This window comes from Schistocerca serialis, chromosome 6 (genome assembly GCF_023864345.2).
Source record: "Schistocerca serialis cubense isolate TAMUIC-IGC-003099 chromosome 6, iqSchSeri2.2, whole genome shotgun sequence".
Lineage (NCBI taxonomy): Eukaryota > Metazoa > Arthropoda > Insecta > Orthoptera > Acrididae > Schistocerca > Schistocerca serialis.
The window spans coordinates 595,215,522-595,229,911 of NC_064643.1; the positions used below are offsets into that span (position 1 = coordinate 595,215,522).

Genomic DNA, 14,390 nt, shown 5'->3' on the forward strand with positions numbered 1-14,390 from the left:
TGGAATTGAAAATAAGAGAGTCACCGGATCCTGATGGAATTCCAATTTGGTTTTTCAAAAAATACACTACGGCATTAGCCCCTTTCTTAGCTTGCATTTATCCAGAATCTCTCGCCCAAACAAAGTCTCAAGCGACTGTGACAAAGCGCAGGTGACGCCTGTGTAGAAGAAGGGTAAAAGAACGGATCCGCAAAACTACGGACCGATTTCCCTAACATCGATCTGCTGCTGAATCTGGAGGATACCAGATGACTTACACAAAATTACAGTTGGTGTGATGAATGGCAGCTAGCACTAAATGTAGAAAAATGCAAGTTAATGCTGATAGGCAGGAAAAACAAATCCATAATTTTCGGATACAGCGTTAGCAGTGACCTACTTGACACAGTCACGTCATTTAAATATCTGAGCGTAAGGTTGCAAAGTGGTATGAAGTGGAGCGAGCGAGTGAAGATAGTGGTAGGTAAGGGAAATGGTCGAATTCCGTTTATTGGGGAGAATTCTAAGAAATTGTGCTTCATCTGTAAAAGAGAGCGCATATAGGACGGTAGTGCGACCTATTCTTGAGAATGTTTGAGATACTACCACTTCGGACTGAGGGAGGACATCGAAAAAATTCAGAGGTGGGCGGCTAGATTTCTTACTGGAAGGTTTGAACAAATGGGAATCCCTGATGGAAAGGCAACGTTCTTTCCGAGGAAAACTACTCAGAAAATTTAAACTGCTCATACGGAGACATACAGAGAGTTGTTTTTTTGCTCTTTCTATATGCGAGTGGAACAAGAAAGGAAATGACTAGTAGTGGTACAGGGTACCCTCCGCCACGCGCCATAAGGTGGATTTCGGAATATCGATACAGATCTACATGCAGATTATGATTTTACTGTTGGTGAATAACGCAACCAGCCACATATACTTTTAAAATGCTTTAGTTTATTGTAAACAAAAACATCGAATGCAAAGCACAGGTGCGAAGCTGAAACTCACACGAACAATATTATGAAGTGTGCCACAGTGATTTATTTCGAAATTGCACGCTATTTCCACTGCAACGGCTTACACAGAGTCTTGGAAAATATTATGGACAATTAAAAGACAAAACGCCGTCCAACGGAACATATTGCAGGGGTGGACAATACGCGTGCTGGCCAAAACAATGTAATCGGAAATAATAGTCATCTGAAGATCGGAAAGATAGCGCGAAATAGGTTGTGGCATGAAGTAAAACATTGCAAAAGTATTGGTGGCTGCTTGCATTGTTCACCAACAATCGTTAAAGGCCACGGGGTTCACGAGATGTAGCAGTTCACGAGATGCAGCATAGATAAATTAACATCATCATCATTATTATTATTAGTGTATCAACACATTTTACTGTCCGTTAAAAGTGACGATGGCGCAAGTTATAACGGGGGGGGGCTTAAACACAGTACCAACCGTGACCGCCTACAGAACTTAGTTTTCGAACCGCTCCTGCCAGTGTAGGCATTATCATATTCCAGGAACAGCGTTTCCGCATTGACGTCCGTAGGAGCAGTACGGCAGAATTACACCACGGAAATTTGTCTTGTATATGGCTCTTACGTCATATAAAATGCCAAAGTAGCATTCAAGATCCTCTTTGAGGTCATATCACCGGCGAAACTAAGCTTCCGTGCTTTTAGGCATCGGCCTTTCATAGCAGTCAATCTTCCGATCCGGAAGAGAGAGGTTTTGTAGGCGATGATTTCTATGAATTTCGGCGTCCAATCGCTTTATAATGATTTTGAAGCTTTTATCCGATCATACACCAGCTCTCGACCCAATGCAGGGTCACCATCAGACGGTGGGTATTTAGAACTATATGAACGCCGGGATCGTGGCGATGTCTTGTAGTCACATACGTTATAACCACTGCATTTTAAACGGATACATTATTCTTGTATACCAACGTAAGAAACAATGTTCAAGTATCCAGAATGAGATTTTCACTCTGCAGAGGAGTGTGCGCTGATACGAAACTTCCTGGCTGATTAAAACTGTGTGCACACAGTTTTAATCTGCCAGGAAGTTTCGTAATGCTCAAGTAGTTCTGCGGGGTGTCGTCCGTAGTCGCGTATCATCTATCACATTATACAGTCGCATCGATTATCAGTTCCAGCTACCAAAATGAATTACCGGCCTGCAGCGCTGATTTGAAACTTCCTGGCAGATTAAAGGTGTATGTCGGCCAGGGACTCGAACACGGAACGCTTAGAATGTAGGAAAGGGATGTTAGTAGAAGTAAAGACGTGAGGGCAGGTCGTGAGTCTTGTCTGGACTGTTCTTCTGGCAGAGCATTTGGCAAAGGCTAAGATTCTCGGTTCGAGTTCCGCTCTGGTACACACTATTACTCTGCTGTAAATTTCAACTTTTCCATTCTTTCCACAGTTGTAAAGACAGTTCCTCGCCCTTGTGACTCAATGAACTACATACACATTAACTGAGGGGTCCCTAGAAACATGCGAAATACGTAGCCGTTCACATGATAAAGGGAGCTGCTCTTTGGGGCCTCAACTTTGCTTGGACCAAACACCAACTTCTCCATGCTTATGTTTACAGGTAACCCCCCTCCCCGCCCATACCTCTACGCACCGCTCTCCTCACTAGGAGTATAATTACTGTCCAAGTCCCTCCCCCCCTCTCCCAACCAGGCGTTGTAAAAGTATGCTTACGTATCACTAGCTCCTCACACCCCATGTCCACATATAAGGATGCTACAGATGCATGAAAGATTTATTTTAGTTCGAAACTTGTCACACAATGGAAGGTTCCATTACAGTATCAACCTCTATGACATAACGATTCACAGCAGTCTTCTTCTACCATGCATGCTAAGCGAAGCAAGAAATTTCAGCGAGGCCCTTTAGCGTCTACAAAGAGATTACTTGTAGATGAGAAAACTGAAAATGTGAGCCAAACTATGAATAGCCCATATGTAAATTAGATGGTATAATGTGCCTCACAAAAACGTAAACAAACTAAACAGGATGAGACACGTAGTGAATTCAAAGTAGTTACATCTTGAAATCACTGTTTTCGATCAAATATCTATAATAATTAAAGACAAAAGACTAATAGTGCATCACAACAACAGGGGTAAACAAGATGAAAAGTGGGAAGAAAAAGTTCGGAACATAAAAACATGCTTATCTTTCGTAAATAGAGTTTCAAGGCGAAATCCGGCACGTGACCAGAAGAGTAAACGCAGGTGCCAACTAAAAAGCGAAGAACTGTAAGTAATCACTTATTTACATAAAAAACAAAACGTGAACTGTTTTATAATCTACACATAATACATACCAAAACAATATTTTATCATTCTAGAGAGTACTGATAATGCCCTAAAGTGAAAAAAGACGAAACGTACCTGAGAGAAATAAAATATAGCGCAGGAAGAGAAGGCTTTTTTTTATTAACAAATCAAATATTTCTGTGCTTATTGCTGAGGATGGCCAAGCAAACAAACTTGATAAAATTGTGAAAATTTTCTTGTTTTATATTCACGAATCTATCATGTTCTTTAAAACCGATGAGTTGTACCTCATACATCTGACTGCTTCACACAGAATAATTATGGGAATCGAATTTTGATGAAGTGACGAAATTATTTCTCTCTCTCTCTCTCTCTCTCTCTCTCTCTCTCTCTCTCTCTCTCTCTCCACTTATCAGTTCTGTACAGCATTCGCCGATGACTATGAGATAAGAAGTTATGCGATGTATTACCACACGAGATTCTGTGCTATAACGTGCTCACTGGAGTATCTCAAAAAGGTCTGAAATTATGAAAGCTATAAATCACTCCAGTTTATGATAGCATATCCAAATAACACAAAAAAGAAAATTAATTGAAACTAAGATTGGCAACATGACCAAAAACCAATCAGTTAATGTCAAAGACAAAACTATATGTAAATTGCAGCACCAACCTGTATGAATAGCCACGACGTGACGAGAGCCAACCTGCTGTATTGCCCGTTGAACCGGTAGTGGTATGCGTAGAACGAGAAGTGGTAAAGATAAAAGAACCTGAAAGCAAATAGAAAACAGTAACTGTAGAGTGCAAACCAATTTGAAGTTATCAGGAAATACACCAAACATGCCAAATCAAATCCATCGTCATATTGATGAAACTATAACAGCATATACACAATGAATAAGAGCCAAAAAAGCACTTCTGATGACATGCTGGTTTATAAAATAAGGTGCTAGGCACTTAGCTTCATACATGAGATTTTTACCAGCTGTGAGCTCCAACAGCTCAACATGGCAACTTTCGAAAATATGGAGGTTTCACATCTAAATAGAAACCTTAAGCTTTGGTAAATAAATAAATACTTACAATTCGTTATAATTTCTAGGTGACAAATATATGAACCGGACAGATGTCTCCACAATGGGATATCTGATCGTTTTGGGGGCTTGTAAAATGAATTAGAGGCTGTGTATTGTGCTGCTTTTTATTCATTAGTTAGTGTTTAATTCCTGGGAAAAAGCATAACATAAAGCTACAATTCTGTTTCATAGAGAAACCATTTATAATGTAACCCAGCCCTCTTGTACCATGGTGTCTGGTGTCCACAGGGCGCTTGGTCCTGCCGAGGTTCCTTTCCCCTGACCACCAAATAACAGTGGTGCTTGCAGCAAGTGCTGCATAGCAGATCCCTCCAACATGCAATGCCTCGCATAGCCAGCCATCGAAGCTGTGGTGAGTTGGCATGCGAGAAACTTGGGTTTGCAAGCGCTGTGAAGTTCCCTAATAAAGATGTAATTCCTACCTTCAAGACGCCTCTGAGCATCGGTCTGCATATATAGTGCATGGCAGACCCAAGCTCAAACGCTAACTTGGATGTGGCATATTGTGGATCTCCATCCCAACATCGCTCTGTACATTGTGCGTGGCAGATCCACCTTGAAACCCTATCCCAGACGTGGCATACTGTGGATCTGCAAACCAACATCGTTCCGGATAGAACGCGCGGTGGATCCACACTCGAATGCTAACTCGGGTCTACTGTGGGTCCTGGGAGCCATCCGCAACACATGCACATACACAAACATGCAGAAAACAGAGAAAACGCTTTGCAAATGTGGAATACGTGGGGTGAGTGCAATCCAGTACAGTGCTATACTATGCCTCGCGATCAGAAAAACAGTGAATCTGTGCGAGGTGTTGGCAGCTGTACTACACTTACAAGTAATTTTAGAACACGGAACGAGAGGTTATGTCATGATCGCAGGGGAAGAACTGACATAAAATCGATAGAATTGCGAAAAATGATGAGAGAATAAGTATAAATTGAGGGAATACACACCAAAATGCTTTCGAGGATGAGCTTGTCTTCTGGTTAGCGCAGAACAATTTGCACATGGGAACAAGTATGCAGCAGCAAGAGGAATCCGAGAAAACGCCGACATGGAAGCGGAGGAAACCAGGGAAACAGTCACTTTTTTTCGTTGAAGCAGTATTCTACTGTATGTCTATTGAGGTAATAGTGATACATGTGAGTTGACTACTGTATTTCACGCTTTTCATGAAGACAGAGAACCATCTGTCTCTAGACTTACATGCATAAGCATTAAAGGATAACAGTGTGGATGGGGTGATCGATTGAGATGGAGATGTAAAGAGGAACGATTTAATGGCAGACTGATGATGCATTCTAGAGAGGGAGATGTTGTTGCAGGTCATTTGACCATTTTTTCCACTGTTCTGTCAGGATGCATCAGTTACATTACATAGCCTGCTTTCGACTCATATACAACCACGTGTTCTGTATGTTGTTGACAGCACTGTCTACTTGCGAACATTAATGGCAAACCTCTCAGTCTTCACATATGTCATAAAACGTGACCATCCTGTTTCGACACAATCCCCTAAACGAACGAAGATTTATGCAATGTACTCCATCCCCTTGTCGCATCTTGGGTGTAAAATCGAGACTTCAGCTTCATAACTAAGATGATTCTAAGTTAGCGACAGGTGTCTGTGAGACACTGTAATCCCCATGTATACATCTGCATGACAAATGTGCTGTTTACAGAGTTAGTGGTGGCACGACTTGTAATTTCACACGTCGGACACAGCTGCTAAACGCTTATCTGTTTCCTTGTAAGAGGTATTCTCCGTTACTAATGATCATTTTATATAGGACTGATATGGGCATAGTATAATTTCTGAACCATGATCAGATGTGAACAGTGGATGCTATACATCTCTGGAAAGTTATATTGTGCATGTATCTCACAGAGCCAATGTTTTATGGAAGTATATTTTTCATTTCACAGTTTGTTACATTAGTTCATCGTAGAGAAAACTGCAAGAAAGATGCATGTCATTCGCTGGAAATATATTTCTTACGCTGGATTATTAACAGTTAAAAACTCAAGCGATGTAATATTATAGCCTGTTTTAAGTGTAGAACAGTGTAGCCTTAGGAGTGCGTGTGTTTATGTTCTCTCTTACCAATACCATCCTGGTACTGATCAAAGACACTAGAACCACACTTTAAAATTGATAGTGTAGTTGATTTAGGTAAAATGCTTCGAACTCCAACAACGCAAAACTCTTCCTGTTTCCTTATGTTGTAACTGTCTTTTATTTAAAATCATCCAGTGTGTGTAATGTGTTATGGTAGCAGCAGTAACAACATGATTTACTCCATGCAACCTCTAGTTTTCTGTGAGAAGCAATGGATCAGAATCTGTTAATGTCACTTTAGAACCTGACACAGACCTCGAAGTCGTGGTGGGGAAAAAAATATATGGCAGTGTACAAAGTGCGTTACAGCAGAAAAAATCAATGTTTCAAACAATGACACAGGGTCACCTGGGAGTGTCTCTTGAAACTTACAGTATAGTTTGTGGGATACGGTCATCCTCCTACAGTACAGGCGATGCAACTTTACACTGGTCTGTGTAATGGATCAATACCTGTATATTTAATATGATCATCACATGTGCTCAATACCTGCACGCAGACAGTATTTGTTTTCGATACATGGGAGGAGAGCGATGCAGTAAAAATCTTATGGAAATCTCCATCGGATGAAGTTAGTGGAGCTTTTAGAGTTCGTAATTTTTCTCTCTTTGACGGTACAGAATGATGATGATAGCACGTTGGGGTGATAGACGTGAATGGGCCCTGAGGGATGCGGATCTGCTTCGGACTGCAGTATCTGTATGTAGTTTGGGGATGCACCACAATGCAGAAGTAAAATCCTGTCCTCCTCTCAATTCCCATACTTTCTTTTATACTACCTCGTGTTGCAGGAGCAGGCTTCATTTGGCGCTGACTATACATGTCATAAACTCTGGCGGAGCTATGACAACTTGTTCCCATTTCTACCGAATGGTCAGAACGCGGTCCTGTCGCACTAACTCAGGTCACTCTGTTCCTACACTGGTTGCAGAAGGTGGTGAATATAGCTCTCTCCGACTTGTGCTCAGTTCCGACTTAAATTGGAATGATCATATGTGCAAACTTGCAGATATGGTAGCAGTTGCAAGAGGCATAGGGACTACATCAAATTTTACTGTAGAAGATAGGTTCGAAAAAGGTGACTAGTTTCGAGATATGAGAGTGCCAGAAATATGATTCACTAGTGGCTGTAATCATTAAAGGACTTCTCCATCGGATACAACTCAGGTATGTGGTTGAATGGAAAGACTTGTTTCCAAATCATAGACATCATTTCTACTGGAAAGCATAGCACTAGACATGTGAAAAGCCAGCGTCCATTTCTAACGACCTAAATCAGCACACCGTCTACTGTTTGTGATCCTTCTCAATCAACCAATGCCCATAACCCAGTCGATATATCACCGAAACACTGACATGGCATCGCACAGAATGCATTACAATTACTGGAGAATTACCTAGCGGCGACGTGAGGGAGTTGCATATACCGGGTTCATACCATGTTCCTTGGCCAAATCCTTTCTAAATTCGATGATTTTATCAAGATGTTGCTCCATCGGCGACATGTAACCGCACTGTTGGTCTGATAATATACACTCCAGTGATCACTGTCTATATTCGGTGTCGCGGTATTTGTCCAGAAAAACCACTTCATTCGGAGGTAATGCCGTACCTCGCTTTCTAAAGCCGGTATAACTTTTAACATGGATACTTGTGTGCACCTGTAGAACCAAGACCGATTGTGATAGTAATATGGTCGTTGCGATCGCGTTTTTTTAACACCTGGCTGTTTTTAAGGCGATTACTCCTCTCTTTCTAAGACACAGTGGTACCACTCGCATGGAAAACTTATGAGACATGCCCACCCAATCTCTGATTTTCCCTCAGTATTATTTCGTATCGCCAGCAATTTTATTGGCGAAGTGTTACACTTAGTAGTAGGGGATGTGTGATAGGTTCACCTTGATATTTCTATTTCCAGAGCCACAACCGTCAGCAGGCTGTATTTCCGATACTTCGCTCATTGTCAAATGTCGACCAATTAAGACCGCGATTGTAATATTTAGCTGTAAGTTCAGTGATAAAATATATATGTGACAGGTTTCCTAGGATGATTTTGTCTATGCATGCTTGCCGTGCAGCGCTCGTTACCTGTGCATGGAATTAGTCAAGTTTCCGGCTAACGGTAGGAACTGTATGAGTTGAGAGGCCTGTTGGGATGCAGAAATATAGCTGACTTAACGTTGTCTTCTTCTAGATGGCTGAATAGCGAACTGATACTTAGTATGCATTGGACAGCTTTGGTGATCGATGGAAATTTGAGACGATTCAATATGGAAGTGTGTTTGCACTGGACCATTATTCCCTCCCATGTAAATTGTCCAACTGATTGCTTCTGCACATTTCGCGCCTTTTGTTTAGTTCAGAGAACATCGATTTTGGTGTGCACATGTAACAGGCGGAAGACATGTTTGCTGGCTCTCTAGACATGAGAAATATCTTAGTTGACTTTGTAAATTATAAGAATGCTTTGGAACCTGTTACATCACCGACATCAGTATTCACAAGTGGGTATATCAGTTTCCTCTATTTTTTTCGAGTTGTCACATAAAGGTCTTCACAGACAGGATAAGTTTCTAGTTACTCAGTGGTTAACAGCACGCTATACCTTGCTAAGGTTTCGGGTTTCTAGAGAAATAATTTCCAGTCTATATCTTCAGAATTATACTGTGCGAGCGATACTACTGCTATGCAAGCAATATTGCTATGTGCTATGTGTTACGTAATTGGTATGATATTCTGGCAAATCGAATGAAATTACATATGTTCTTGTAATCCCAGAGTCTGGAGATGGTGTAAAAAGCAAGCAAGATGGAACATCAGGGTCAGAAACAGTAATGCCTTTGTGCCGAATGGAAATGAGTCCGTCTTTGTACAACAGTTTGGAGAATAGCTTCGGGCCGCTGAGGGCGTTCTGGTCACGTCGGGAGTGGATGACTGGCGACCTCCTGACCTTGCAGAAAATAACTAGTGCTGTGAGGAGTATATACGGTGCTGCCTGTCTTCATGGTATATGTATCAGTGTCTGGCGGTCAATAGCTTAATGAATGATGCGAAAGGGGCGATTTTGTACGGCGCAGAATACGACTTGTATGTTTACTACATCAACACGGTATGTGGTGATATACTGTCGGATTGGAGATTAGTTTCACGCTCTAATATTCAAGCTTCTGTCCTCAGTGGCAGAGCAGTATAATTGATTAAGAGTCTTTCTGTATATGACAATCTGTAGGCCACTTTGAATAGTTTAACTGTGAATGCAATATGGTGATCTGTACAAAATAGTTTTGCTGCTGCAAGTCTCGTCTGCAAAAAGAGAAAGGCAGCCAGTGCTTCCACACCGGCAGCATCATCAGTAATTTGGCAGGTAAATTCAGTACAAGCCGATCATAATGCTCCATTCATTTACAAGACATCCTTTGTGCTGGGGCATAGAAGCCTCTACATAGCAGTGAGAACGTTTGCGTTTCGGAGATGTTTGTTGAAAGCAGGACTAAATTATTTTCAGGAAGGGTAACACGTGATGGATGGGGTGCCTCATTTGGACCATCAGGAGTAATGAATTCTGTGTTATTCTGGGCTATTTTCGTAAACAGAATTTCTATGCAAAAAAGCTGAGACATCACAACAGCTCCTACAAAAGCGATTGTTAGCTATTTCTGTGACACTTTACGATTTCACATAGCCATGTAATGTCAGTGTAATGTTGAGAACCTTTTAGCAGCATCTGCAAGAGAGAGTAGCTGGGCAATTAAGTCTTTGCTATACCGCAGGTAGAGCGGCATCACACCAGCAATGGTAAACACAAGCGCTTCCAGAGGGTGACTTGGCTCTTATTTACATAGTCCTGTAATGTCAGTGTAACACTCGAGGAATTCTAACTGTATACCTGAAAATAGATGCAACTTTCACCTAGTGGATGTATGTGGTGGCAGAGTGAGAGCAATAGCTCGCACCCCTGCATTTGTCTGACCGGCGGTGCTTCATGGTGGTGTCAGCACATGCGCGTGTTGTAACAGTTCGATGATACGTCACGACTGACGACAGTTCGAAAGTGTTTTTTACATGCACTGAGTGTTTGTGTGCTGTATTATATTCGGCTGTTTAAGCGTTGTGATTGTGTTTACAGAGCCTTTTCATGCATTATTTTTTGAAAATTACGAGTTGTTTGCGTGTCTGTCGCATTATTTTGCGAGCAGGTCTGTATGCTGTGCTATGCATTAGTTCAGTAATTTACGAGTATTTTGAAGGTCTGTATGCTGTGTACTGCATTATTTCGATAATTTATGAGTAATTTGTATGTCTGTTGGCTATGTAGCGTGACCCCAAGCACGTCAGGGAGAGTGTTTTGTATCAGTGTAATAAATGAACTAAATGAAATCCATTCCTAAATAAATTGTTCAAAAATAAATACAGTACACTCCTTCCTCTCTCCAGCTGCCCAGCACAGGCCGAGTCCTTTTCCCGTCATTTTCCCCCAGACTGCCATCTCGCATTATGTCATGGAAAGGATGATAGCGCCCTCTGGTGGCAGTATTGTGTCAGTTGGACTCCAGACCACTGGATGGAGCTACTGCCTCAAATTGTTTGTTTAAACACTGCATATAAAATAAAGACTTATGTCCATCCTATCCAGCAGCCCAGCACAGGCTAAGTCATTTGCCCACCATTTCCTACGAAGACGTGGCGGTTGGACGACTTAGGTTAGTGGAGGTGGCCCAAGTTACCCTTTTTGCCATTTTCTTAGGTTAGTGGGGGTAGCCATGCTGCATTGCATTGTGCTGCTGGAATTTGATCTTCCCGCCATTTTCTGTGGTAGGGGAAGGTGGTGGTGTGGGTGGGGAGGGGGTTACGTTAGTGGAGGTAGCCTAATTGACCTATTTTCCCGCCAAAATTGGAACTTTATGCTATGAATATCACTGCGACGTTGCCATATCTATCGCTGCCATCTTGGATCCCCCATCTTGAATAAATTTGACAACAATGCAATGTTGGGTAGTATGAAGGTTACCCTACTACTATATGATCTGCAGGTTGTAATTGATTAGAACTGCAATTCTCTTTGAATGGCAGTACATCTACTAGAGTGCATTTGCGCTGTTCACGTTTAAGGTTGTTACGAGGGCTGTTGGTGTACATACGCGGATATGAACAGTGTCAGATGTTGACTGTAGAGCACACTGTGACGCCGTATACTCATATGAGACAGCATTATAAGCAGGTGACAAGAGTTTGTAAGGGACCTCATTGCTTGTCACAGTTTGGCCTTTCGTCAAATCATGCTATATCCCAATTTGTGGGGTGTGCAGAATTGACAGTGCCCCAACGTCTGACCAGCATGGGAATTTGAAGTCAGGTATACACTTCATCGAGGTTCCAGTCAGCTATGTCTGATCACCTCAAGGGAGGATCGCCTTATAGTACACCAGGCACATCAAAGCCCCTTCTTGTTTGCGCCTGACATCCGAGAACTGCAACATTCTGTGTCATACCAAACTACTGGTCAGAGGCTAGCAGCAGCTGGATTAGGGAATCACTGTACCATGCGGTAAGTTGCCGTTAATACCACAACACAAACGGCATCGTTTGGAGTGGCGCTGTGACTAGGAAGCATGGATCGCTGGTGTTCGGCGTCGCATTGTGTTCATTGATGAAACGCGGTTCTGTACTACTCTGGGTGGGCGACCTGGTGAGAGGTCCCATCCTTCTAATGTTTAGGAGAGGTACAGCACTGTTACTCTAAGCGTCATGGTGTGGGGAGCGATTGAATGTAACTGCAGGTCACAGCTGTTAGTGACGGCGTGAATTCTGATGACGTGAAGGACATCCTATGTCCTCATGTGTTACCCCTCATGCATCATTATTATGTCGCCATTTTTCTACAATGCTCGTCCACAGAGGCACGTGTCTCTATGAACTAACTGCTTGATGTTAAAATACTCCCGTGGCCAGGAAGGAGGTCTGGAGGAGGAGGAGATTAGTGTTTAACGTCATGTTGACAAAGAGGTAATTAGAGACAAAGCAGGTATTAGGGAAGGATGATGAAGGAGAGTGGCCGTGTCCTTTTGAAGGATCTATCCTGGCGTTTGCTTTAAGCCATTTAGGGAACTCACGGAAAACCTAAATCACGATGGCTGGATGTTGGTTTGAACCGTCTTCCTCCCGAATGCGAGTCCAGTTTCCTGATAGAACAAGTGCGGCACCAGCTCGGAGCCACTGTGTCCCAGAGTCTGTATCGAGGATATCAAGGACTAATGTCAACAGTTGTAGGCTAGCTTGCCTGGGGTGAGGCTACACTGGATTTATGATACCTTCCCCCACCGAACCAGTGCAAGCATCCAGGCCAGACAGGGCTGAACATCACACTGGAAAGTGGGCTCACACTGTCAAGTTCTTTGTGAATTTGACACGAAAATTGCAGACACTGAAATAACATCACATAACCGGAGAAGTGGACACAGGTTCACAAGGTACTCTCTTGTGCTGGGGGTGGGAAACTGCCCTAAAGGCGGAAGAATCAGCAATGATCAACGGCATGAGGATGCAGAAAGCAATGGAAACCACTGCATTAAAGAAACATAACGCGTATCCACAGGGCATGTGGCCTCCAATTGAATGACGAAGAAATTTCTGAGAATGTACGTTTGGAGCACAGTGTTGTATGGTAGTGAAACACGGACTGTGGGAAAACCGGAACAGAGGAGAATCGAAATATTTGAGGTATGGTGTTACAGACGAATGTTGAAAATCAGGTGGACTGATAAGGTAAGGAATGTGGAGGTACTGCGCGAAATTAGAGAGAAAAGGAATATGTAGAAAACACTTGACAAGGAAAAGGGACAGGATGATAGGACTATTGTTAAGACGTAAGGGAATGATTTCCATGGTACTAAAGGGAGCTGTAAGGAGCAAAAACTACAGAGGGAGACAGATATTGGAATACATCCACCAAATAATTGAGGACATAGGTTGCAAGTGCTACTCTGAGATGAAGAGGCTAGCACAGGAGAGAAATTCGTGGTGGGCCGCATCAAATCAGTCAAAAGACTGATGACTTAAAAAAACAAAAACTCGTGAAGTTTCGTTTCGTTTCCAGCTCCCATTCTGGGAGCTTCACATTTTTTTGTCAAGCAGTGTATATTCGAAGCCGTAAAACACGTGGTGGGAGTACACATTATTTATTGAACGACTCTCGAATGTTTATGTGAACTTTATTCCTTGGTTTGGTGCAAGAAATTTGTCCCCAAAATTCGTAAAATTATTTCCAAACCACGTTGCATAAATTTGTGGATATCAGGGGATTAGTACTACACGAAACGTACATTGTAGGATAGAACACTTCCGAAGGAGGCGGGAGAATTAGCACGTCCACGTCGAGGCGTCGGCATTCGGCGCCGTCGTGGCCGGCTTAGGCGTCGGTGTGGAGAGGCGACGCATATCTGCTTCCTCTGGCGCTCTCGGCGCTATTGTCGCGCCGGCGCTAAGACATATGGAGGACACACAAAGGCCGCGCTGGTAAGGCTACACGACGGCCGGGCGGGGCCGGTAGACAGAAAGGAGAGTGGCGGTCACGTTGCCGGGATTACCCCCGCACATCCGTCACACACAAAGGTCGCCCCGTGGCTTTGTCTGCGCCTCGCTCCGCCCCGGGAGAAACCTGCCGGCGCGACGCCTTCTGCTAATGCCTTTGCAAAGGAGTGGTCCACACGGGCGAAGCTTTCTCGTAAGAAACTCCCGTCCCGGCCGACACACACGCGGGGGCGCTTCGCGAGCTCCGCGTCTTGGGGTCGGCCAGGCGCTCGACTCCACTCGACAGTACCGCCGCACACAACACTCGCGAACGACATTCGACAATTCAGCCTTAGTCTCAAGTGACAAAGGAAAAACCGTG

At 43.1% G+C, this 14,390-nt stretch overlaps 1 protein-coding gene across 6 annotated transcripts in view; it reads right to left on the reverse strand.

Annotated features, from left to right (window-relative positions):
* LOC126484626 (membralin) overlaps positions 1–14,390 on the reverse strand; it is a 507,394-nt gene that overhangs the window by 58,052 nt on the left and 434,952 nt on the right. For all 6 annotated transcript variants that reach the window (XM_050108212.1, XM_050108215.1, XM_050108214.1 and 3 more), the window contains one exon: positions 3,948–4,047. In XM_050108212.1, coding sequence (XP_049964169.1) covers positions 3,948–4,047 — 100 coding nt within the window. The remainder of the gene's footprint in view (positions 1–3,947; positions 4,048–14,390) is intronic.